The 27,814-nt window shown below is 42.4% G+C and overlaps 1 protein-coding gene across 1 annotated transcript in view; it reads left to right on the plus strand.

Moving 5' to 3' along the window:
- Positions 1-27,814, plus strand: part of kif6 (kinesin family member 6) — a 431,738-nt gene that overhangs the window by 139,980 nt on the left and 263,944 nt on the right. Inside the window, exon 10 of the mRNA XM_052024853.1 lies at positions 12,438-12,541. Within this exon, the coding sequence (XP_051880813.1) occupies positions 12,438-12,541 (104 nt within the window). The remainder of the gene's footprint in view (positions 1-12,437; positions 12,542-27,814) is intronic.

The following is a 27,814-nucleotide window of genomic DNA, read 5'->3' on the forward strand; positions in this document are numbered from 1 at the left end:
GGATTGTTGAACATAAGGACTTGCCACCTACTAGAAAAACCTAGATCTTTGTCCCAGTTTCTATTATTTGATCCAGATGTCCTTCCTCCATACGTCTCACTTAGTTCGAGATGCAAAATAATCTTCTGATCCACTGCCTGTAAACTACAAACCGTTTAAATCCAAGAAGACCAGGAGACATTTGGTTTCAGCCTGTGCTCAGTGAGGCATTATGGCCTTAAAGGAACATAGTTCCGTTGCAGCAGAGTAATACTAATATAGTATAATGCTCCTACATTTCCAGTATGGCATCCACATAGAACTGGCAGGCAGTTGTTAAAGTACATCCAGGGATTTGCATTAAGGATATAGAGTTCAATTCCCACCAAGGTAACTGGGAAGGATTAATTCAATAATCTGGTATAAGCATTTATATTCTTATGTATGAATTCAATATTTGGCATGAATATTGAATTCTCCCACTTTAGGTAGTCCCCACCCCCCTTCCCCACAAACCCACCCCCTCCCACCATGCTTCTTTTCTCCTTCCCTTCCCTTCCCTAGCCTCCTCTTTTTTTCCTCTCTCTCCTTAGCTTTGACCCATCCCCTGGTGGATCTGCTCTCCCCTCCTCCCCTGCACCTGCCTATCACTATCTCTTACCTGCATCTACCTATAACCACCCTGTGCCCACCCCGCCTCCCCTCTTTTGTCCACCTATCACTGCTCTGCTTTTCCCTCCTGTATATTGGGCTTCCCCCTTTTCCTATCTTCAGTCCTGAAGAAAGGTCCTGACCCGAAATGTTGACCGCTTCCCTTTCTCCACGGATGCTGCCTGGCCTGCTGAGTTCCTCCAGCATCGTTGTGTTTTCCATCTAGATTCCAGCATCTGCAGTCCTTTGTTTTTCTTTCTCCTGTAAGAATTTATGACTGGTGATGCTGATATTTATTTTAGCAACCCAATTTGAGCAGTCTTCCAATGAAAAAGATATGGGTGGATGTGAATCAGATGCAAATTAAAATAAATTGCACCTCACAGCGCAGCAGGGAATAGAGCAGGATGAGTTCTGCCATGCCTTGGGTTGACACCAACCATTTATGAGAGGGTAAAATATTTCCCAGTGCACCACATCTTTCATCTCAATTTCTAATGTAGGAACATGTAGAGAAGGTGTCAATTACAGCTGGTTTTCCTCTTTATTTACCCTATTAAAATATTTTTCATGCTATCCCTATAATTTAGCTTTCTGGAGAAGATATTGCATGTTCTGCTTACAAAACTATTAATTATCAAAAGGTACATATATTCATAGTTGAGACTAAATGCTCGCCATATGTACTGCATGACAATTCTAAACAAGTCTGAGAGCCTGTCAGAATTATGTTTATTATTCATGTTGCTGACAAGTTAAGTTTATTGTTTCAATATTTGTCAAATAAAAAATTGGAATGCTTCAATGACATTGTTTACATTAAAGATTAGATGTAAAATTGTAAATGATCTAATATTAAACAAACCGACAGTACATGCTGAGAAATTGAACAGTGTTGCACCTGCTTATGATTGCAAAAAGCATTAGTTCTGGAGTGCTCTGTCCGGTGCCTGAACTGTGCGCAAAGTATGCCTGATCTCAAATTTCCATGGACATCATATTACTGGCATCCACCTTAGAAGACTACATGGACTGTTGAGCAGCTTAAAGTCTTTCTAATGACTCATCTCAAGTCTCCCGATGCTTTGGGGATAAAGGGGTGATTGGTTAAATTTTTGGTTTTTAGCTCACTTACTTTAGCTCCTGAATTTTGATAGTATTAGACAGGAGCTTGCAAAGGTTGATTGGGCTAGGTTGTTTGCAGGAAAAGGGACTCTGGCAAGTGGGAGGTTTTTAAAAGTGAGAAAGCAAGAGTTCAAGGACTACATTATTTTTCTTCTGCTTTTACCACAGAGAAAGGTATGAAGACTTGGGAACCTGGCAAAGTTAATGGAGATGTTTTGGGAGCAGTCCACATTATAGTAGAAGTGGTGTTGTATGTATTAAGATATATGAAGGTAGAAAAATCTCCAGATCTGGATGAGGTACATCCAAGAACATTATGAAGCTAGAGAAGGAATTGTGGGAGCAATTGGCAACATCGTTATCCTCTAGCAAGGTGCCAGAAGTCTGGAGGACAGGAAGTGTTGTGCCTTTATTTGTGAGGATAGAACTGGTAATTATATACCTGTAGGTAAATTGCTGGAATGCATTCTGAGGTATAAGATATACTTACACTTGGAAAGGCAGGGGTTCATTAGGGGTAGCCAGCATGGCTTCATGTGTGGGAGATCTTGTCTTACGAATTTGATTGAGTATTTTGATGAAGTGACAAGGAAGGTTGATGAGGGGAAGGTGGCCGACATCGTGTATTTGGATTTCAGTAAGGCTTTTGATAAGATTCCCCGTGGTAGGCTGTTCTGGAAGGTTAGATCACATGGCATCAAAGGAGAGCTAGCAAACTGGATACAAAATTGGCTGAATGGTAGAATAGAGAGGGTGATGGTATAAGGATGCTTGTCAGACTGGAGGTCTGTGACTAGTGGTGTGCCCCAGGGGTCGGTGCTGGGCCCATTGTTATTTGTCATCTAATACCAATGATTTGGATGTGAATATATGAATCGTTATTAAGTTTGAAGGTTACACTAAAATAGGTGGTGTCATAGACAGCGAAGGGGAGTATGAAGAATTGCAGCGAGATCTTGATCAGCTGGGTAGGTGGGCTGAGGAATAAGATAAGATTTCTTTATGAGTCACATACATCGAAGCACACAGTGAAATGCATCTTTGCAGAGAATATTCTGGGGGCAGCCCGGAAGTGCACCACACTTCCGGTGTCAACATAGCATCCCCACAACTTCCTAACCCATACGTCTTTGGAATGTGGGAAGAAACCAGAGCATGCAGGGTTTCATCAATCAGGGCATTGAATATAGAAGTTGGGAGGTTATGTTGTGATTGTACAAGATGTTAGTGAGGCCACACTTGGAGTATTGTGTTCAGTTTTGGTCACCAGGATGTGCTTAAACTAGAAAGAGTGCAAAAAAGATTCACAAGGATGTTGCCAGAACTCGAGAGACTAAGTTATAAGGAGAGATGAGACAGGCTGGACTTTACTCCTTGGCGCTACGAGACTGAGGGGTGATCGCATAGAAATATATAAAATCATGAAAGGCATGGATAGAGTGAATGGTCTTTTTTCCAGGATTGGGGAATTGAAAACTAGAGGACATAGTTTAAGGTTAGAGGTGGAAGGTTTAATAAGAACCTGAGGGGCAACTTCTTTACACAGCAGATGATAGATATATGGAACCAGCTGCCAGAGGAAGTGGTTGAGGCAGGTACATTCAATACATTTAAGAAGTATGTGGACAGGTATATGGATGACAAGAGTTTGGAGGGATATGGTGAAGGGCTGGGAAATGGGATTAGCTTGAATATACATCTTAGTCAGGATGGACACATATGGGCCAAAGGCCCTTTTTCCATGCTGTAGAACTCTATGACTCTTTGAGTCTACTCTGACACGATCCGATGCAATATCTGGATGAGCCTCAGTTGTCCATCTTCTGGTGCATACTCTGAGACGCTGCCTATCTCATCTTCAAGAATGGGATTGCTTGTGCCATGTATGACAAAACATGGTCAAATCCTTGCACAGTTCTCTTAGCTGAGCATTTCCATTGAGCAGTATTATGGATCTTAGTCTAATATGTATCCCAGGCATTTTAATTAAGGATCTCGAGCCATGAGTTCAATTCTCGTTAACTTAGCTAAGAGGTAATTAATTCAAAGGTCACCTCAGTGATTGTGCTACTGTATTTTAGCAACTGAATCTTCAGGGCCAGTGAATCATTGCATCTTAAGGGATAGAAGAAGGCTATTTTGTTTTTTGTGTCTGTGTTGACAGTTTGAAAGAGCCATTCAATTTGTCACACTCTTAACGTTTCCCCACAGCCCTGCACTTTTACCTCTGAAAGCATATTTATACAGGAAGTATATTCCAGATCATAACATATTACTGCACTTAAAACTAAAGATCTCCGCATCTTCCCACTGGCTATCTCAAAATTACTTATGAATTCCAATATGGGGCAGAATAAGGTAGGCAGAACTGGTGATAAATTAGAAAATAGACTACCACACGTCATAAGGACTATGTTATTGACCCACCCGTTCTTCTGGCATTGCATTCCTGGTGTCAATAACATTTCATGGCTTATGCAGTCCTGGTATCCTTTTCCTTTGGTCTCAAGGTCCCCAATAAGAACATAAGAATGTAAGAAATAGGAGCTGGTGTACACAAGTCGGCCCCTTAAACCTACCTGCTATACAATAGGATCAAGGCTGACCTGAGCATTGGTCCAAAACCACTTTCCTGCCTGATCCCTGTGGATTTCCCTAATGATCCATCTGTCTCAATCTTGAATATAGTTAATGGCTCAGCATCCACTCCTCTCTGGGGGAAGGTGAGGTGTGGGGAGATATAGAATCCCAAAAAATGACTAGTCTTAAAAGTGAAGATATCCTTCCCTCATCTCAGTCGTACGCTATTGGTTTGTGAAGTCTTGATATCACTTGAAGATTCTGTCTCAAGGAAGACATAGTAGCTTATCTGTCTGTTGCTCTGTTTATGAATGACTCATCTCATAGTGTAAGGCGTAACTCGACTTCTTATCTTATATTAAGATAAAAGAAAGAAATAAAGACATGGATTTGTTTTTGATTTCATCATCTCAGGATGTTTCAAGCTGCTTTAATGTAAACAAAATGCTTTCAAAAATAAAGACTAATTTTACGGAAATGCAACAGCTAAATTGAATGCAGTGAGGTCCCACAAATAATAACTTATTTTCCTGATGCAGGCTGATTTGCCACATGGAATTTGTACTAACTTGCCTTTCATATTCATATGTAATACATTATCTTGCCTTTAGTCCTCATGGGTCTTGCTGGAGCACTTGTGAATTATGTACTCCTGTTACTACCTGCACTCATGGCTTGCAATAGAGATCATAGATGAGGTGAAATCTGATAAACCAGAGTTACCAGATGTGGTACGTGGCACATCATTTGCTTAAACTTTAACATTTATAAAGTGGGTTGAGGGATCTACCTCAACTAACCTATGGGACAGAAGACTCTACATCCCATTATCCTTTGAGTGCAGACATTTTTCCTCAACTCCCCGCTAATCCTGCAATTGCAATCTAGGCCTCCCATTGACTGACCTCTCTTCTAAGGGAAGTACAGTAAAAGTCCGATAATCCGCTGTCCGATTCCTCGGATATCCCAATGGTTCAGCATCTGGCTCTCTTATTAGTCCAGAGTGTGAGCCAGGTGTCTGGGGTGCAGGTTGGTGTGTGGCGGGACCGGGATTGGGAACACCAGGAGTCGGGAACGTTGGATAGATGTGCAGCTGGAGCCGGGGTCCAGCTTGTTCTGACAAGTTGAAACATACAAGCTGAAACTCACCAGGTTCTGTACGCTCTCTTTAAACACACTGGGGCTCAAGTTTCCCACTGCCTTTGAACTTACTGGGGCTCAGGTTCCCACTCCGTTTATATTCACCGGGGCTCAGACTCCCTCTGCTTTTAAACACACTGGGTCTCAGTTTCCCACTCCCGTTAAACTTACTGGGGCTCAGTTTCCTACTCCCTTTATAGACACACTGGGGCTCAGTTTCCCGCTCCCTTTAAACTTACTGGGGCTCAGTTTCCTACTCCCTTTAAAGACACACTGGGGCTCAATTTCCCACTCCCTCTATACACACCGGGGCTTAGTTTTCTGCTGCTTTTAAACACACTAGGGCTCAGTTTCTCGCTCCCTTTAAGCTTACCGGGGCTTAGTTTCTCAATCCCTTTATACACACTGGGGCTCAGTTTCCTGCTGCTTTTAAATTTACTGGGACTCAGTTTCCCACTCCCTTTGTACACACCAGGGCTCAGTTTCCTGCTGCTTTTAAACACACTGGGGCTCAGTTTCCCACTCCTTTATGCTCACTGAAACTAAGTTTCCTACTCCCTTTAAGCTCCCAGGTTCACTGTATTATAATAATATGTTCATTATATTCCTCCAATAATCCAAAAAATCTGCATCTGGCACCAACAAAGTTCAATGGTGCCGGATTATTGGAATTTTACTCCAGTTCCTTCCTAGGCATCATGTTCAAGTACCAGCTGAGTGTTATTTTTATGTAATCCCAACTGGAACCAGAAAGTTTGAGACAATGTGGAAATAGAGAATGCCATTTTTTTCTGAAGTTCTAGGTTCGTCAAGTTTCTAATCCAGATGTGACTTTGAGACAGAAAAATAAAACTGACTGTGCGTTACCCTAACATTTCAGTGGAAGGTCCTTGTAATTGACTCAACAATAACATCATGCATTGATGTTGCACCATTAACTTACAAATAATCTCTCAAAGAGGGCTGCAGTATGATGTAATGAGTGTGAAAGATACATTGAGGTGAAAGAGAACATATTAAGGTTGTCCAAAGGCTTAACCAAGAGAATGCTTTTAAGAAGGCTCTAAAAGCTGGAGAGTTGCTTGGAGATGTTTAGATTCTAGAGCACCAGCAATGGATAACTCAAGGCACACTATTAATGGTGGCGCAAAGACAAGGGTGTTGCACATTAGGCCATTGTAAGACTGGGAGAAAACAGAGAAATTTGACAGTTTTCAGTAGAGAGGAAATCAAAGCCAACATTTTGGGTCAAAGATCCGTCAGCAGAGTTTGAAAAGTGAGAAGATCTGTTAGTTTTAAGTTGCAGAGAAGGGGGTGATGGAGAGAGTGGAGGGAACGTTTATGATTGGATAACCATTGGAGACCAAAGATGGCAAAGTGACAATTACTCTAAATATCAGCATATTGGAACAAAGTGACACAGAAACAAACTGAAACAAAACAAATTAAAACAAAGATACAGCCACATCTATGGGAAAAAAGGGTTTACCTGCAAATGTTAAACTCAGTATTAAGTCCTCAGGGTTGTAATCTGCCGAGTCAAGAGATGAGATCCTGTTCCTTGAGTTTATGCCAGGCATTGTTGGAATCATATGGGAGGCCAAAGACAGAGAAGTCAGACTGGAAGTAGGATGGGAAATTAAAGTGACAGGCAACTTGCTGACTAAATGCAGGTGTTCTGCAAAGTGGTCATGCAACCTACATGTAGTTTTGATGTAGAGACCACATTGTGAGCATCGAATGCAATACACCAGGTTGGAAGTGGTGCTCGTGAATTGCTGCTTCACCTCTGAGGACAGTTGTTCCTGAATAGTGGGAAGAGAAGAGGTAAAAGGGATAAGAGGTAAAAGAGGAATGGAGGGATATGGATGATACACAGGAGATGGACATTTAGTGTAAATTGACATCAAGCTGGGCACAACATTGTGGGCTGGATGGCCTGTCCAGTGGTTCACTGTTCTATGTTCTACATTAAAAGAGTGGTGTTACACCACTTGTTGCATGGGAAGCTGAGAGGGGGAGTGGTTGGTGGAGATGGAAAAGTAGATTTGAAAATCCTATGTGGAACAGTCCCTTTGGAATGCTAAACCTGAAATTGCCAAAATCAATATTAAGTCCGACGGATTATATTGGGCCCAATCTGAAATTGTTGAGCTCAATATTAAGTCTCAGGGTTGTAATCTTTAATTACAATCTTTAGTTGTTCTAACATATGTCTGGAAAAATTGAGTTGGCACATGAATGGAACAATGCAGGGCAATTTGGTGGTATATCGCTGAAGTTTGGATGAAGTGATTTACAAAGGAGGCTGTCCACAAATAATAAAATCCGATGACAGTTTCAGCAGCATTTAGTCTGAGGTAGAGGTAGCAGAGTCTGTAGTTACAGGGATGAATAGAGGCGATCTTTATGATGTGCAGCTGTAACCTCAGCTGGTAATCAAACAGAATTCTGAGATGGTGAACAATCTGATGCATCTTCTGTGCTGGAGGTGGACTGAATTGTAAATTAGTTTATTACTGTCATATGTACTGAGGTACAGTGCAAAACTTTGTTTTGCATGCCATCCATACAGATTATTTCATCACAACAGTGCATTGAGGTAGTATAAGGGAAAAGCAATAACAGGATACATAATAAGGTGTTACAGTCTTAGAGAAAGCGCAGTGCAGGCAGACAATAAGGTGCAAGGGCCATGACAAGGTAGATTGTGAGCTTGTGAGATTGTGAGGTCAAGAGTCAATCTTTTCGTACAAGGGACAATGGGCCAGTTGGGCTGAAGGGCACGTTTTGTGCTGTATAACTCTATGACTCTGAGGGAATATATGCCAAGAATGTGGATTTTGTGACAGGGTCAGATGAATAACCTCAGTCTTCTTCTAAAAAGAAATTGCAGAGGAAACTACAACATATCTATGATTAGATATCCATTGAGCATAGAGATAGTAAGGTGTTGATCAGCAGTGCAGTGTATAATTGGGTATTGACAACATACATGCACAAGATGACCCTTTGTTTGATGATAATGTCACCAAATCCAGCATGAAGATGAAGAGAAAGAAGGGCCACGGACAGCAGCTGGGAGGACTCTGGAGACAACGAAAGTGAAACTATTGCTAGAGATGCTCTGATTACAAATAAGCTTGAAATCAAGTGAGGACAGTCCCATTGTGCTGGACAACAGATGAAAAGCTCTGGAGGAGGAAGAAATGGTCGACTGTTCAAAATTGCAGGGAGGTCATGAAAGACAAAGTGGGGAAAGTACACCACGGTCTGAGTCAGAGGGGAACAACGTGGTACTGTGAAAAACAAATTGAAAGATTCAAAGATCATCTGAGAATAAATTTAAAAGATGCTTGATAGTTGATCAGCTGAATGTCAGGAAATAATATTGTATATAGCAGAGAAGAATTATAACAATATATTTTTAGTTGTCTACCCATGTCCTTAATGGCTGTGATTCATAAACTTTTGCTTCACTCATATTATATGTGTCTGAAGAAGTTCCACAAAAAAGCACTTTGTAAAGGTTTACTGAGGTAATAAAGCTTTTGGCAAGAATTGGTGATTTATTTGTCAACAGAATGATCTGATTACATTTTATTTGTTTTATGAGATGTGGGCGCCACTGATAGGCCTGCATTTACTGCCCTTCCCTAACTGCCCTTGAGGAAGTGTTGGTGAGCTGCCTCCTTGAACCTCTGCAGTCCTTCTGATGAATATTCTTCCAGAGTGATGTTTGTAGGTAGTTCCATGATTTAGATCCAGCAACAATGAGGGAACGACAATACATCTCCAACACAGGATCGTATCCGACTTGGAGAAGAACCTGCAGATGGAGGTGCTCCCATATGCCTACGGTCCTTATTATTCTTGGAGGTAGAACTCTGCATGGTTTTATAGAGAAATCCTGTCTGACTAATTTTTTTGAGGAGGTAAATAAGAAAATTGATGAAGGCAGGGTAGTAGACATTGTCTACATAGATTTTAGTAAGGTCTTGCATGGAATGGCTGGTCCAGAATGTTCAGGTACATGGGATCTAGGTCAAGCTGGCTAATTGGATCCAAGATTGGCCTGGTGTAGGAGACAGAGGGAAGTTGTGGAAGGTTTTTCTGATTGGAAATCTGTGACCAGTGATATACTGTAGGGATTGGTTCTAGGACCTTGATTGTTTGCAACACAAGTGGATAGGGTGGTTAAAAAAGGCGTACTGCATGCTTGCATTCATTGAGTATAAAAGTTGGGAAGTCGTGTTGCAAGTTTGGTTAGGCCACATTTGGAGTATTGTGTGCAGTTCTGGTCACCACAGTACAGGAAGGATGTAGAGGCTTTGGAGAGGCTGCAGAAGAGGTTCACCAGGTTGTTGCCTGAATTGGAGAGTAATAGTGATAAGGAAAGTTTGGACAAAGTTGGATTGTTTTCTCTGGAGCATTGGAGGCTCAGGGGAGACCCGGTGAAAGTGTATAAAATTATAAGAGGCATAGATAGGGTGGAAGATCTTTATCCCAGGGTAGAAATGTCAAATATGAGATTTAAGGTGAGAGGGGAAAGTACAAAAAAGATGTACAAGGCAAATTTTTTCACAGAAGGTGGTAGGTGCCTGGGGTGCACTGCCAGGAGAGGTTGTACGATAGCAACGTTTAAGAGGCATTTAGACAGACACATGAACAGGCAGGAATAGAGGGATATGGACCAGGTGCAGGCAAATAGGATTAGTTACATTGACGTCATTGTCAGTGCAGACATGGTGGGCTGAAAGGCCTGTTCCTGTGCTGTATTGTTCTAGGTTCTATGTGAAAGACTTGGATGTGAATGTAGGAGGAATCATTAGTAAGTTTGAAACTGACACAAAAATCAGTTGGGTTAGGAAGAGCGAGATAGATTGTCTAAGGCTGCAGCAGGATATAGATCAAGTAGAACGTCATTGGTAGATGGAATTTAATCCCGGCAAGTGTGAGGTGATTTTGGGAAGTCAAATAGCGATAGGATATATACGGAGAATGGTAGGCCACCAAGGAATGTTGATGAACAGAGAGACCTTGGGGTTCAAGTCCAGTGTTCCCTGAAAGTGACAATACAGATTGGTAGGGGGGTGAAGAAGGCCAATTGCATGTTTGCCTTCATGAGTAGTGGCACAGAATATCAAACTTGGGAGATTATGTTATTCAGCATAGTGTTGAGTTTCTTGTGTGCTGTGGAGCTGCACTCATCCAACCAGGTGATAAGCATGCCATCACAATCCAGACTAGTGAATTGTAGAGATTGGAAGGGAGGTCACAAGCCAGAGAATATCCAGCCTTTGATTTGTTCTTGTTGACATAGGATTTACTTGTCTGGTCCAGTTGAGACTCACCAATGGTGATCTTCCTGAATGTTGATTAGGTACTCAAATAATTGTAGTTCTCTTGAATATCGAAAGTAGTAGTTTGATCCTGTCTTGTTGGAGATTTCTTTGCCTGGCATTTTTGTTCTGCAAATGTTGCTTGCCGTCCATCAGCCCCTACCTGGACATTGTCTAGGTCTTCAGATGTCTTCATCTACAGCTTATCCCCATGACAACCCTGACCTCACCCAATCAGAGACACAGTATTTCCTTTGTCTTATCCATCCCTCCCCCTCCCATTCGGCAAATTATAACTATATTGTTTTCTCTCTTTCCCAGTTCTGATGAAGGGTCTTCATCCTGAAATGTTCACTCTGTTTCTCTCTCTCTCCACAGATACTGCCTGACCTGCTGAGTATTTCTCGGAGTTATTGTTTTTGTTTATAACGTCTGCATTTTTTTTTGTTTTTAATGTCTAAGTCCTGTTGCAAACATGCGGACTGTACATTTTTCTGAGGAGTTGCAAATGGAATTGACCATTTTGCAATCATTGGCTTTTATTCTTATTTAATTCCAGATTGTTTAATTAACTGAACTTCAGTTGCACAGCAGCTTAAGGAAAGTCCATTGACCTGAAATGTTATGCACTGTCTCTTCACAGATGCTGCTTGATGCATTGAGTTTTTCCAGTAGTTTCTGTTTTTTATACATATCAAACTTCACAATATTTTGCTTTTCCTTACAGAAATCTAACATGCATTTTGTGAACGCATTACGGTGTCTATCAACTCTTGAGAGATTGCTTTAATGTGGAACAGAATGATCTGACCTGAATTTGATCCCCCTGGGCTTACAGGGAGTCTTTGCTCTAAACTAGTTGTGAATTTAATTTCCAATCCAATGCATGCACTGGCATCTGTTCTTCGTTAAAATTAGCAGGATAACTGCAGCAGGCTTTTTAGTAGCCTGATGTGAGTCTCTGACTTTCCACCCCAGATCTGAGCCAAGGCGGCTGGTTTCCACACTGCTGTGCAGTAAGGTAAATTCCTGCTGTGTTGATTAGCAGCAGCTATCACGGAAGTTCACAATCAAGTTACAAAAAAGGCCTAATTCACACAAAATGGCCTGAATTATTGTGAAGTGCGTTTGCACAAAAAAACCACCTGGCTTTATCAACAGTTGTAGGGAAGAGAAAGAAATGAAAGAAAAGGCAAGGGGTGACGAGAATTTCATAACGGTACCCCACTGCAGGCTAATACATCGATGTGTGTGTCTGTTAAATGAGTTCTGACAGGTGAACAAAATCTTTAGCAACCCGGTTTATGTTTAGTTAATAGGAATTGACTGTACTCATGGGCCCTCCATACAAGGAATGTAGCTGTCTTGCAAACCAGAAGGAAACCAATGATTTATGATTTTGAACAAGATTTTCATAATGTATATTTTTTATAACTGCAAAATGGATTTATTTTGGGAACAGTAATAGTCATTTTTATATAAAATATCATTGTAATTTATCTCTGCGGTGATGAAGCCAAAATTTGGCTCAATTCAGAGAGAACTCAAAAAAAACATTTGCATCAGGAAACTAATTCCAGCTGTGCTTCTCTCCCTTGTTTTTATTGTCCCCATTTGTAGATGACTCTTCGCTTAAAGAGAGAAATCCAGGAGCTAAAGGATGAGCTAGCTATGGTCACCGGACAGACAAGGACTGACAGCCTCTCAGAAGAGGAAAAACAGAAGTACCTTTTACCTTTTTTAGCCTCATTAGATGTGCAAACTAAAGCTTAAAATGAATGGATTTACACGCTTTGTTAGATCAATAAGAGAGAGAAATATGACAAAAACTTATGAAGAACCCTTCTGCTCGTACCACTAGTAGTAATCTCAATTTCTCCTTGTAATTTCTAATAATAAGATAAATATTCTTCTGTTTTTGTATTCCAATATACTTGAGGGACTTGTGTCCACAGAGAAACTACCCCTTAAAATGGATTTTATAGTTGTCTCACCTGTATTGTGGTAAAAATAAGAGACAGAAAATACAGGAAGAGCACAGATATGTGACTTCATAAAAAGTTATGACCTGAATGAGAATATTTAAATCAACGTTTTGTGTGTGGCCCTTTATCAGAATCAATGTTTTGCATTTTTAGCATCCTTTGTATCAATTTCAAATTTTAACCATTCATGTTTTTATTTTTTTTATCTCTTCGTCTAATTTTGTGTAAGTGGGTTCACAGCATGTCTAACTGAGGGGCGAGACTTAATGATTGGTTCATTTTAGCTGATGTCCTTTAAGAACCTGAGGAATCAGCTTCTCTGTATCCATCAAGTCTCACTATAAACAGAGAGCTGAACTGTTCAGATGGGCAGTTAATGGATGGAAAATCTTTTGGGTGACTGTTTATAAATCATAGCTAAACAATTGAGACACAGACAAGGAGACACAAGAGGCTTCTGGAATCTGGCGCAAGAAACAACCTGCTGGAGGAACTCAGCAGGTCGAGCAGCATCTGTGGAGTGAAAGGAATCATCCCTGATGCAGGGTTTTGACCTGAAACATCGCCAATTCCTTTCCCCCCACAGGTGTTACTCAACCCACTGAGTTCCTCCTGCAGATTATTTGTTGCTCGAGACACAGACAAGAAATTAAACACTGTTTGTATTTATTATAAAACTTTGACTACATCTAAGAGTTGCATTCTGATCTTAGTTATGTGGCATTATATGAATGCTGACCTATTGTTAATCTATATAACTTTCTTAGAATGTAGGTGTCATTGGTACTGAGCTCTAATACAGTTTTTCTTTCAAATTAGGAAATGCTATATCTTTCTGTGTTATGTTTCCTTTACATGGTTCAATCAAACTCACATCTTCCACTTTATTAACTATTAGCCCCCTTGAAGGGCTAATCTTCCTGAATCATCCTCCTGAAGATGGTGCAGTTGAGACTGATGAGTCCTGGTACTGCCAACGTACAATATTATGACTGTGAAACTAGCTGAGAGTTGCTTTCTTGGTGGTAAATCAAGAGCAATACAATGTGGATTTCATTGCTGTAGACCAGAAAGATGTTGCACCTATACTTGCAAATGGTGCAGTCCAGCAGACAAGATTGATAAAAGATACACCATAGCAGGTTCCTGGAAGCGGCTATCTGAAGGCCAGCAAACTGCTTACCAGGGGGGCTAAAACCTGCCATGCCGAGACTTGGAGATACAGTGAGAACCCCACGTAACTCCAGACTTGGCAGAAGACAGTGCTGAACCTACAAATTCCACCCATCAGGTCATCCAACCTCACAGCAAAAGAAGGTGAACCAGATCAGAAGACCAGGTCTAGGGCCAGACCTAGAGAGGGAATTCAACAACCAAAGGATCTAGAGAATTTACCATGGAGTTTAGATCAACTATAAACAAGTACAAGGGGAAATCTAGAATAACAGCACATTAGAAGAGTGCTAAGGTCATGTTATCACAAGTCTGTCACAACAGAAAAGGAGGCCGTCCAATCCAGAATCCATGCTGGAATTTCAGTGTATTGATATTGTATTTAGAGAGGGTAAGCTAGACTCAGGTAAAACTAACTGAACAATGGGCAGCCTTTGATATCTGTGCTTTTCCAGTTTGATCTCTTGATTATCTCTGATTTTCATTGCTCACCATTGGTGGCCATGCATTCAGTTGCTGAGACCTGAGCTCTGGAATTCCCTCTGTAAACCCTTCTGCATTTCTTCCTCACTTTCCTCCTTAAAACCTACCCCCTACCAGTCTCCAGCTCATTATGTGGCTAGTATGGTATTTTAATTGACAGTGTTCTTGTGAAATGCTCGAGGATGTCTATTAAAAGTTGTTGTTGTGATGAGATAGAGAGGTGATGCAAAATAGGCATCTTTCATTTTACATCTTTGACTTTAAGAAATAAAATGGGATGCCGATTCTCAATCAAAGATTTTTACATCATCACACAAATTCAAAATTACCCCCACTGTGGTTGAACTATTGAACTGTACCACTGCAAGACAGTAGGTTAGTACTGGTCACATATAGTTCGTACAAGTTGGTGCAGCTTACCAGACTTAATACTGACATGTGCTATGCACAAAATAGTATCAAATTGAGTAAAATGATTATCTTTCACCCTGAATGTTGGAAATCTATTGTGCTTACAACAACCTCATTACTTTGGTTGCTTATGTAAGGATTCAGCTCCTGTTTGCAATTATTAATTTAGTAACAGTGGGATCTTTACATGCTACCTAATCTGACTTGTACCTGGCCAAGAAATATTCATCGCTGAGTGGAAAATGCAGAAGAAATTTTTCATTCTATCAACTAGTGCCTAAAAATTCAAATGCATAATGCTGTTTCTTTCCAATATTCTGCAATCCAAAGTTAATTTTTATCACAGTGAAACACTCTAACTACCATTTTGGATGGTTTTGGATTACTTGGAAAATTTGATTGAAAATTTCCTATCGTGACTTAACCTCCTGATGCTGACACGATTTCCTTATCAATAGGAGGTGGGGTGGACGGGGGTCGGGGGGAGGGGGGGAAGAGTGTGGAATGTATCATTGAGCAGTCCAAGGACAAAATGATCTTTACACCACAGCACAGAACCAGGAGGCATGCCTGCAATGGTATATTGGACAGAAGCAGTTTATTGACCCTGACAAGTCCATACCAGCAGTTGTGCTTCACTTAAACCTCCTTCTGCCATTGTTGACCTAAATCTATCAGAGTAGCCCTTTATTCCCATCACTCTCATATACTTGTACAACCTCCCCTTAAATCCATTCCTACTGTCTGCTTCAGCCACACCTTGTGGTAGCAAGTTCTATATTATCACCCCTTTCTGGGTAAAGAATTTCTTTCTGAAATACCTATTGGATTTCTTGGGGATTATTTTATCTGCTCTTCCCCATACAGATTTATTCTCTCTGTATACACACTAATAAAATCTTTAATAATTCTAATGACTGCTATTGGGTCATTCCTCATCCTTTTCTCAAGTGAAGAGAGACCCAGTCTGTTCATCCTTTCTTGCGATATATACCCTTACATTTCTGGAATGATCCTTATGAATATCCTCTGCATCCTCTCCAGGGTCTCTGTATCCTTCAATATGGTAACCAGAACTCAAACAAGGGTCAAGAATGTCTGTGTGATCACTTAACATCTCTTCTTGTCTTTCTCACTGCAATATTGCACCTCACAGCCAACAAACTTCCCAATGAAGTGGAGCTAATCTACAGAATGAGTGGGAAACTATTCAACCTCGTTGTCTCCACTCCAGAACCAATGTCACTCAAACCTCAGTCATAAAGTGTGCAGTATATAGATGATGTTTGTCCACACTCAGACTCAGAACACTTAGGCATCGTCAACTTGTTCACAGGACTGGGCCCTGTGCTAAACATACATCGAACTAAGTTCCTCTACCAAATTGCCTCTGCTGCACACCAACATGTCCTAGCAATGAAAGCCCATGACAAGAGCCTAGAGAGTGTAAATTACTTTCCATATATCGGGACCCACCTCCCAGCAAAGACAGACAACCGTGATGAAATTTCCTCCCATCACCTCTTGTGCACCAGCTTTGCCTGTCTGAAGAAAAAAGTGTTCAAAGTTCATAATGTCTAAGCTCATGATCTGTTGGGCAACAGTGATCAACACCCTTTGGACTACCCATAGCAGGAAATTCAAAGAACTGGAGAGGTACCGTCAATGCTGTCTGCACAGAATCCTCCAAATTCATGAGTAGGATAGTGAACCAATGTCAGGATCCTCTCTTAGGTCAACATCCCCCGCACTGAACTTCTGATTATGTTCACTTGGCTCTGATGGTTTGTATACCTGACCCCAGGTATACAAAGCAGGCAGTCAATTTCCGAGCTCCATAATAGCAAGAGATTACCAGGGATTCTACTTGAAAATTACAACATCCTCATCAGAATCCCTGGCACGTGACTGATCAAAATGGAGAAAGAGCAGCATGGAAGACACTGTGAACCCTGTGTCCTCTGTTGCAAACCCATGGAAGCCCAGTGAAAATGGCAGAGGGAGAGCCATGCTTTCACTCTTTCCACTCTTCCCTCCTGTATTGTGCTGTATTGTTCTATGGTTTTGTTCTATTTGTCTAAGACCACTCCTCACCTGGATCCACATATCACTTGCCAGCTCTTGTCCCAGCCCTCCCCCTCACCTCGTTATACTGGCTGTCTCCCCGCTACTCTTTCAGTCCAGGTGAAGGGTCTCGACCCATGACGTCGATTGTCCATTCCCCTCCACAGTTGCTGCCTGACCCGCTGAGTTTCTTCAGCTTCTTGAGTAACAAAAAGTCTGCTGGGGGAGCTCAGCGGGTCGAGCAGCCTCTGTGGGAGGAAAGGTACTGTCGACGTTTTGGGCTGAAACCCTGGATCAGGACACTCTCCCTCTGCCACTACCCGAAACGTCGACAATTCGTTTCCCCCCACGGATGCACCTCGACCCGCTGAGTTCCATCAGCAGTTTGCTTGTTGTTCCAGATTCCAACATCTGCTGTCTCTTGTGTCTCCTCCAACTTCTTGTTTCTTGTGTCTGCATACTACCTATTTCCTGCTTTACCAAGCACCTTCTGCCCATCTGTGGTAGAGTCCCATGAGTAAACTTACAACCCCACTGGAGTGGGTTTAATAGGGACTGCCAAGTAGAAGACAGGTTTAGTATAATTTTCTTACTTTGTAAAGGAAGCAAAGGACTTTCCTCCATTTCTTCTTCATCCACCTGGTCTTATCAGTCCACTATGTGCTTTATCATCTTCTGCAAAGAATCAGGGGTCTAAACTCAATGGGCCGATGTTTACAGATAGGTGCAGAGGTAGTCGGGAAGTGCAGGGAATTCCAGGGAGATGCAGACGTCCTGCAGAATTTGCTCCCTTCTGTTTTCTGCCTGCCAGCCAGCTACATCTACAGAACTTGCAATAAAACCAATTGCAGGAAGCTGCAGCCAGAGGTCCTTTGGGGATGGGGGAGAGAGTAGGTGTCAGAAAGTGAGAGCTACAGAGTGAGAAGGTTCTTGATCAAAGTAAGCTGAGGGAGGAGGTGAATTTGGAGAGCTGAGTTGCCGTGGAACCCTCCTTCTCCTCCTGGCCTACGAATAACTATAAGGTACTTACACCCTAGAGCCAGCACATCCTACCTTGCCTTCACTGATGGAATTTCCAAAGTTCTGGGAAGCCCAACCAGTAACTGTTTAAGACAGAATCCGAACTGTACTTTGTGAGACTGATTTTGTTCTCCAAGTGTCCTGCCTTCCAAGGAGAGGGATTCTCATACAGCATGCTACCCACTGCTGTAAAATCTCCACACCACACCAACCCACCTATTGTATGGGTGTGGGTTACTTTCTGGGACAAGGAATCAAATATTAAGGTAAATCATTCCTCAAGCATAATCCGAATCATACACTCCATATTTTGCTGTTAATCACATCATAGTCACTTTTGTAGCTTTACAGAAGTCTTTGATAATGGTAATCACAAAATTCTCAAATGTTGTAAATTGATCTGAGGATTCATTAGCAGTATCTTTGTGTCCAGTATTTCTGATGAATGGCATGCTTATGGTACAGATTCATCATAGGCAGCCAATATATTCCATCCTCTCAATGCTAACCAATGTGACTTTGCACAGCTGTCTTTTTTTATCTGCTTCTCCTCCTCTTTTGAAATGCCTGAAGAGTTCTGTGCAGAACCCATGAGGCAGGTGGGCTAGACAGGGAGGGTGGGTGAGTTGTTCACAATGGGTGTGTGCTCCTTCTGCTTGACCTCTTTATGGGCCCATATTTTCAGTGCTTTTCCTTACTTCTTTTCCACTTTGAGTGTTTACCGATCAGAAAATTCCATGAATTGGGGATATTGCAATTTTTCATGGAAGTTTTGAGAGCATCCAACAAGTGGTTTCATCACCCTCTTGGAAATCACGTGCCATGACAGAGCAGATGTCAAACATGAACGGTCTGCCCATTTGAACTGGTTGGGCATGATCTTGGGGATGTCAGTCTGGGAGAGAATGCTGATGTTGGAACACCTACCCTGCCAGTGGGTTTGTAGGACTTGATGGAGACCGCATTGGTGATACATCTTGTTTTGAGATGCCTACAGTAGGTTGTCAATGACTCCAAAACACAACTAGTCTATTCAGTCTTGTATCTGATAGAAGATCAGTGGATTCTTCTGGCTGGAGACACAGGAGACTGCAAATGCTGGAACCTGGAGCAAAAATGCTGGAATCTGGAGCCAAAAACAAACTGCTGGAGGAACTCAGTGGGTCAGACAGTGTCTGTAGAGGGAAATGAACAGTCGACGTTTCAGGTCGACACCTTTGCTGTGTACTGCTGCCACAAAACAACAAATTTCACGACATTTGTCAGCGATAATAAACCTGATTCTGATTTCATCTGGACTGAAAGAGTAGAAGGGAGGTAGCCAGTATAAAGAGGTGAGTGGAAGGGGTGGAGCAAGAGCCGGCAAATGATAGGTGGATCCAGGTGAGGCAGTTTGATTGGCAGATGGAGGAGGGAAGGGTAAAGGTAACAACAGAGGCTGGGAGGGGATGGCTGGAGGCCACAGAGGGCTGAAGATGATGGAATCTGATAGGAGAGGAAGGTGGAGCGTGGAACCAAATAAGGGAGGTGGGGAGGGCAGATGGGAACAGGAGGAGGGGTGCGGGGGTGATGGGCAGATGGAGTGGGTGGAGGAGGGGAAAGAAACTCGGTGATAGGGGGCTGGGGGGGAGGGTGCAGTGTGTGTGTGTGTGCGCGCGCCTCTGTGTGTGTGTGTGTGTGTACCTGTGTGTGTGCGTGTGTGTGTGTGTATGTGTGTGTGCGTGTGTGTGTGTGTGTACCTGTGTGTATGTGTGTGTGTGCGTGTGTGTGTGTGTGTACCTGTGTGTATGTGTGTGTGTGTGTGTGTGTGTGCGCGCGCCTCTGTGTGTGTGTACCTGTGTGTGTGTGTGTGTGTGTGTGTGTGTGTGTGTGTGTGCGCGCACGCGCCTCTGTGTGTGTGTACCTGTGTGTGTGCGCGCGCGCGTGTGTGAGAGTGTGAGTGAACTGGGTAGATCAGAAAGTGAGGGATAAGGGCCAGATGGGGAGCAGCTTACTTGAAATTGGAGAATTCAATGTTCATGCCATTGGGTTGTAAACCACCTCTGGCTGTTCTCCTGCCGAACCAGCAGCAGTGGAAGTATGGATATTCATCCTGTATGCTGTGTGTGGGATCTAGCTATGTGGGAATTAGCTGACACTTGTGTCTACATAACAATTATGACAATTATCATCTGTGAAAAACTTTAGCTGACCTGAAGGTTGAATAAGACACTACCTAAATTCAACAAACAATCTGCTGGAGGAACTCAGCGGGTCGAGCAGCATCTATGGGAGGAAAGAAATTGTCGACGTTTCGGGTTGAAACCCTGCATCAGGATAATAGTGTTCCTTTCCTCCCACAGATGCTGCTCGACCCGCTGAATTCCAACAGCAGATTGCTTGCAGCGTCTGCAATCTCTTGTGTCTCCACTATCTAAATGCAAATGTGTTCATGCCTCCTTCCTTTACTTTCTCCACTGCTGCCTCTTCTTAAGGAAGTTTATACATTTTGTAGAATGAATCATGAAAACTTAATTACATAGAACATTACAGCATGGTACAGGCCCTTTGGACCACAATGTTGTGCCGACATTTTATCCTGCTCTAAGATCTATCTAACCCTTCCCTCCCACATAGCCCTCCATTTCTCTATCATACATGTGGCTATCTAAGAGTCTCTTAAATGTCCCTAATGTACCTGCCCCCACAACCTCTTCAGGCAGCGCGTTCCACGCACCCGCCACTCTCTGTGTAAAAAACTTACCCCTAACATCCCCCTTATAATTGGCCACTGCTTTGTTATAGTCCTGGAGACACAGAAAACTATATATCTTCGAATAGGTTTGTAACAGAACCAGCCTCACAGCTAAAGATCAATGTAGGAATTTTGCACAAAAACAATGTAGTGGACATTTTGCAAAGATGTGCCAATGAGCTCTTCAGAAACTGGCCAGCCTAATGTTTATAGAATTTGTGTAAATCACATCCATAGGCATGTGGATGTAAAACACATCAGCTTGTTTTTGGGCTTAATTGAAGACAGGTTTTCCTGAAAAATAACAGATAAGGCTGCAAGCTGCAGATTCCTCAGAATCCTTCATTACATTGGAGGCACTACCTAAACTTAAGGCAGGTGCCAATAGTCATTATTGATCAGGAGAAATAAGGCTGAAACACATGACTGGAAATTGGTGCACTCAATTTATGCTATGTTTAGAGTAGTGCCTGCTTGGATCTCCTGAAAAAAATGTGTGACATTTGGCAAAAATCTGTTAAAAGCAGTACTGTTTGCATACAGCGATGCATTGGAATGGGACATGTGTGCTTCCCATTAGGGAGCTACAAGCTGCCACGTCATGGCTTCAGCGAACTGAGTCAGAGCTTAAAAGAGCCCTCCCCATGGCAGCCACAGTACAGCTTGGAGTAAAGGCTGCGCCACTGAGGTCAGGCAAAAAAACAGGGAAGGGAGGACACGATGCTCCTCTGTGTGTTTAGGCAACCCCTCCACCCTCCTCCACCTGATGGTCTTGCCCAGCTGAGTCCTGTGTCATAAGAGTTCCCAATCCAGTATGATGTGTGGGTTGATCAAGAGGCCACTGATCATTGCATTTAGAGAAATTCAAGGTAATCAGGCATAGTCAACATGATTTTGTGAAGGGGACCTCACTTGACCACTTTATTGGAGTTCTTTGAAGCTGTGGATAAAGATGTACCACTCCTAGATTTTCGAAGGTACCACATCAAAGATTATTGCGGAAGATAAAACCTCATGGTGGAGGAGGTAACAGATAAGTGTGGATAAAAGATTAGTTTGCTGACAGGAAACAGCGAGTAGGAATAGAACTACAGTACAGCACAGAATAGGCCCTTTGGCCCACAATGTTGTGCCAACATAGCTATTCCCTCCTACCTACAGAATGCCCATATCCCTATTTTCCATAAATGGGTGATTTTCTGGTTGGCAAGATGTAATGAGTGGTGTGCTACAGGGATCCATGCTGGAATCTCATCTTTTTACAGTTTATATTACCTTGGATAAATGCATTGATGATATGATTGCTAAATTTGCCGATGACACAAAGATATTAGGAAGGTACATCGTGAAGAGGATATACAAAGGCTCGGAATCAGATTTATTATCATTGACATATGATATGAAATTTGTTGTTTCACTGCAGCAGTACAGGAGCAAAGGCATAAAAATCTATAAAGTACAAAAATAAATAGAGCAAAAAAAAAGGAATAATGAGGTAGTGTTCATGGATCATTCAGAAATCTGATGGCGGAGGGGAAGAACCTGTTTCTGAATCATTGAGTGTGGGTCTTCAGGCTCCTGTACTTCCTCCCTGATGGTAGTAACAAGAAGGGGGCATGTCCCAGATGGTGAGGGTCTTTAGTGATGGATGCCTCTTGAAGATGTCCTCGATGGTGGGGAGGGTTGTGTCCATGATAGAACTGGCTGAGTCTACAACCTTCTGCAGCCTCTTGTGATCTTGAGCATTAGAGGCTCCATACCAGGCTCTGATGCAACCACTCAGAATGCTTTCCACTGTACATCTATAGAAATTCGCAAGAGTCTTTGGTGACATACCAAATCTCCTCAAACTCCTAATGAAGTAGATCCGCTGGCGTGCCTTCTTCATGATTGCATCAATGTGTTGGGCTCAGGATAGATCCTCTGAGATGTTGATGCCCAGAAACTTGAAGCTGCTCACCCCTTCCACTGCCAACAATGAGGACTGGTGTGTGTTCTCCTGACTTCCCCTTCCTGAAGTCCACAATCAGTACCTTGGTCTGGCTGACGTTGAGTGCGAGGTTGTTGTTGCAACACCACTCAACCAGCCAATCTATCTCACTCCTGTATGCCTCCTCATCGCCATCTGAGATTCTACCAACAACAATAGTGTCCTCGGCGAATTTATAGATGATGCTTGAGCTGTGCTTAGCCACACAGTCGTGAATGTAGGGAGAGTAGAGCAGTGAGCTAAGTACGCATCCTTGAGGTGCACCTGTGTTGATTGTCAGCGAGGAGGAGATGTTATCACCGATCCGCACTGACTGTGGTCTCCCTATACTATGTGGTAGTCCTTTATCTCCTTGCCCTACAAAAGGATATAGATAGGTTAAGTAGGCAAACGGAGGATAATGCAGGAAAATGCAAAATTGTGTATTTTGGCATGAAAAGTAAAAAAGTAGCATATTATCTTTAAAGGATCTTTGCTAAATGGTGCTGGAGCATGGCAACTCATTGCAAGTTGCTCTCTGCAGATCTACTCCTTACTTCTGTTATAATCATTCTGCTCTTTTAAATCTAAATTATATGGCTCTAAGAATCTCTGTAACTACAACACTTTATTCTGCATTCTAGTATTGTTTTCCCTTGTACGACCTCAATGCACTGATGTGATGAAATGGTCTGTATGGATGTCATGCAAAACAATGTTTTTCACTGTACCTCGGTACATGAGACAATAATATACCAATTTACCAAAATAAGTAGTGAGAGAATGCAGAACTGAGATGCAGAGAGATCTGGGTGTTCGAGTGCACGATTTGCAAAAGGCTGGTATGTAGGCACAGCAACTGATAGGAAGGCTAACAGGATGTCATCATTTATTGCTGGGGGAACTGAATACAGTAGTAGGGAGTTTATGCTTCATTTCTACACGGCACTGGTAAGACCACATCTGGAGTACTGCGTACAGTATTGGCCTCCTTCGTTAAGGAAAAAAGTTAATGCAGTAGCAGTTTAAAGAAGATTTATTAACTGAAGTAGGCAGGTTGTCTTTTGAGGAAAGGGTGAACTTTGTGTCAGTTGGAGTAGAGAGAGAGGGAACGATTGATGTCTAACATCCTGAGGGATCTTGAGAGAGGGTGGAGAGGGTGTTTCCTCTTTTGGAAGAATCTAGACCAATATCACTGTTTAAAAATAAGGAAACACCCACTTCACCTTAGAGATGAGGCAAAATGTTTTCCCCCAGTGGGTCATGAGTCTTTGGAACTCTCTTCCTCAAAAGGGTCGTTGAATCAGATTCTGTCAATATTTTAAGGCAGAGGTGAAGAGATACTTGATAAGCAAGAGGGGAAGGATTACAGCAGGTAGATAGGTATCAGAGTTGAGGTTTCAGAGTCATATCAACCATGATATTAAATGGCAGAGTAGGCTTGAGGGGCCAAATGGCCTACTCCCTGCTCCGAATTTGTATATTCATAACTCACTCAGGTTTGATCCACACGAAAAGATTGTGAAAATGAAGAGACCATTGCTGACATCATCCTGACCACTGAAAATTGATGCTGGTAATTAGCAATATGCAGGATGTCAATGTCACATTGTAGATTCATAGAGTTAGACAGCATGGTAACAGGCCCTTTGGCCCAACTTGTCTATGCCAACCAAAATGACTATGTACACTAAACCCACTTGCCTGTGGTTGGCCCATATCCCTCCACACCTTTCTATCCATGCACCTGTCTCTTCTGTCAAATGTCTCTTAAACATTGTAATTCTGCCCAGCTCTGCCACCTCCTCTAGCAGCTCTTTCTACATACCCACCATCCTCTGAGTGAAAAACTTGCCCCTCAGATCCCCTTTCAATCTTTCCCCTCTCACCTTAAACCCATGCCCTCTGGGTTTAGTCTCCCCTATCCTGGGAAAGAGACTGTGACCATTCACCCTATCTGTGCCCCTCATAATTTTACAAACTTCCATAAGATCACCCCTCAGCCTCCTTCACTCCAGGGAAAATTGTCCCAGCCTATCCAACCTCAAGCCCTCCAGTCCCAGTAACATCCTCGTGAATCGTTTCTGCACCTTGTCCAGCTCAATCACATCTTCCCTATAGCTGAAAGACCAGAACTACACACAGTACTCCAACTGCAGCCTAACCAACGATTTGTACAACTGCAAAATGATGTCTCTCCTTTTGTCCTGAATGACCAGTGAAGGTAAGCACTCTGTCCATGTGTGTTACCAATTTCAGGGAACCGTGTGTACTTATACCCCAAGGTCTTACTGTTCCACAACATTCCCCAGGGCCCTGCCACTCACTCTGTAAGCCCATTAGTTGATGTTTTGATGAACATTCCATGAAGGTCATAGGCTGTCCCCAAGTGAGGAATGAGTTGGGTCGGAGGCACAGTATTGCAATAGTTAATGACCCTGTTTCTTCAAGTACTTTGTGCATGGTTAAAACAGTGATCCTTAGCATGTAATTGTAGAAATCTGGCACATTGTTGCTTGGTTTTCTTAAAACTCTACATCTCAATCATTCTAATTGGGTCTCTGTGTCAACTAATCCTAGGCACTAATTAAGGCGTAGGTGAAGAGAATCCTAACCTTAGTACATCATTCTCAGCAAGGGAGGAAGCATGCACTGTGGAACCTGTGATGTCTTTAGATCCACGACTGATGGCTGGAGAATTTAATTCCTGCTAAGGTCTGCCTGTCACGCAAATGCACAGGCCCATTTTCCAATAGATGTGATTTCACCCAGAAATTATCACTAGCACAATAATAACTGCTTTTATATGCTCATTAGGTATTAAAAGAGCACACTAATGCATCCAATTACTTGACTAGAGTGCATGAAAAAATAATTGGATACAATGTAGATTTGTCAAAATATCTGGTCTGTGTGTATAATTTCCAAATGATTATTGGTCACTCATTTACAAAGGTTGCAATAAGACAGCAGACTCTTGATAAGATAAGATATCTTTATTAGTCACATGTACATCGAAACACACAGTGAAATGCATCTTTGCGTAGAGTGTTCTGAGGGCAGCCCACAAGTGTCGCCACGCTTCAGGCGCCAACATAGAATGCCCACAATTTCCTAACCCATACGTCAGACCTGCATGTCTTGATCTCAGGCATTTGAGACTCTGCAGATGCTGGAATCTGGAGCAACACACACAAAGTGCTGGAGGAACTCAGCAAATCAGGCAGCATCTATGGAGGGAAATAAACAGTCGACATTTCGGGTCGAGACCGTAAACAACCTGACCCGAGATGTCAACTGTTTATTTCCCTCCATAGATGCCGCCTGACCTGTTGAGTTCCTCCAGCACTTTGTGTGTGAAACTCTTGACCTCAGGCAGTTTATGTTGTCTTTTTGTCTTAAATCTCATTATCATAAATATTTCTGATCTAGATGTCCCAGTTTTCTCAATATACTTTATCCACTCCTTCATAGTTCAAACATTCTAGAAGATTACCTAAAATAATCTGTGCTGTAATAAGAAATAGAAACAAGCTTTTGATAATCAGAATCAGGTTTATTATCATTGAATTGTATGTCATGAAATGTGTTGTTTTGTGGCAGCAGTACAGTGCAAATTTATAAAGTGCCTATCAATTACAAAGTAAATAAATAGTGCAAAAAAAAAGGAATAACGAAGCAGTGTTCATGAACCGTTCAGAAATCTGATGGTGGAGGGGAAGAAGCTGTTCCTAAGCTGTTAAGTGTGGGTCTTCAGAGTTATGTACCTCCCCTCTGATGGTAGTAACGAGAAGAGGGCAAGTGAGGGTCCTTAGTGATGGATGCCGCCTTCTTGAGGCACCACCTCTTGAAGATGTCCTTGATGGCGGGGAGGGTTGTGCCCCTGATGGAGCTGGCTGAGTCTACAGCCCTCTGCAGCCTCCTGCGATCCTGTGCATTCGAGGCTCCATACCAGGCTGTGATGCAACCAGTCAGAATGTACCAGTCAAAACCGTACATCTATAGAGATTTTGGTGACATACCAAATCTCCTCAAATTCCTAACAAAGTAGAGCCGCTGGTGTGCCTTCTTCGTGATTGCATCAATGTGTTGGGCCCAGGATAGATCCTCCGAGATGTTGATGCCCAGGAACTTGAAGCTGCTCACCCTTTCCACCACTGACCCCTCAACGAGGACTGGTGTGTGTTCTCTGGAATAAGTTGAGTCGGAGGAAGGAGTGTGGAATGAGTTGGGTAGGAGGCATAGCATTGCAATAGTTGATGTCCCTGTTCTTTTCTAGTACTTTGTGCAGAGTTAAAACAGTGATCCTTAGCGTGTAATTGTAGAAATCCTGCACATTGTTACTCAGTTTTCTTGAAACTCTGAAGTTCAATCATTCTAATTGGGTCTCTGTGTCAACTAATTAAAGGCGCTAATTAAGGCGTAGGTGAAGAGACCCCTAATTTTAGTACATCGGTCTCAGAACCCATTGCATTGTACAGGCTTCAATTTTCTACTTGTGTTTGTGGTGACTTCCTCTCCTTGTATGTGTGAGCTTTTTTTCTTCAAATGCATATGTCGCAATTTCTTTTTCAACAACACACAAAGCGCTGGAGGAACTCAGCAGGACAGGCAGCATCTATGGAGGGAAATGGACAGTCGACGTCTCGGGTCGAGTCCCTCCATCTCACAATTTATTTTTCCTTCTTGTGTCTGTATGGTTAACTTTCCTGATGTTTGCAGGGTTCTTTCTCTTGTGCAGCTAACTGTTGAATTCCTCACTGCTGGCATCTCTCTTCTTGAGGAGGATGGGTATCTATTCTCCAGACAACAACCAGAGAAACCGGTCAATGGAAATTCATTGATTATGAACCTGAAATCCAGTGACTCATTCTTTACACATCGGGATCCCTCAAAACTTGACTTCAACAAATTACCCTTTTCACGAAAAGCCAGACTTTTGAAAGGTAATTGACCTGCAATTCCCCACAGATGCTGCCTGCCTTGCTGAGCAATTAGAGCATTTACAGTTTTTATTTCATTTGGGAAAACCAGTGTATTTTATTAAGCTCCATTAAACATTAAGCAATGTGTGCAATTTAGCTAAGTGCAAGTGGAACATTAGGGCACTTTGAAAAACCTGATTAATCATCTGGGTGCAATGTGGCTCATTATTGAA

The sequence above is a fragment of the Pristis pectinata genome, chromosome 10 (assembly GCF_009764475.1).
Source record: "Pristis pectinata isolate sPriPec2 chromosome 10, sPriPec2.1.pri, whole genome shotgun sequence".
Lineage (NCBI taxonomy): Eukaryota > Metazoa > Chordata > Chondrichthyes > Rhinopristiformes > Pristidae > Pristis > Pristis pectinata.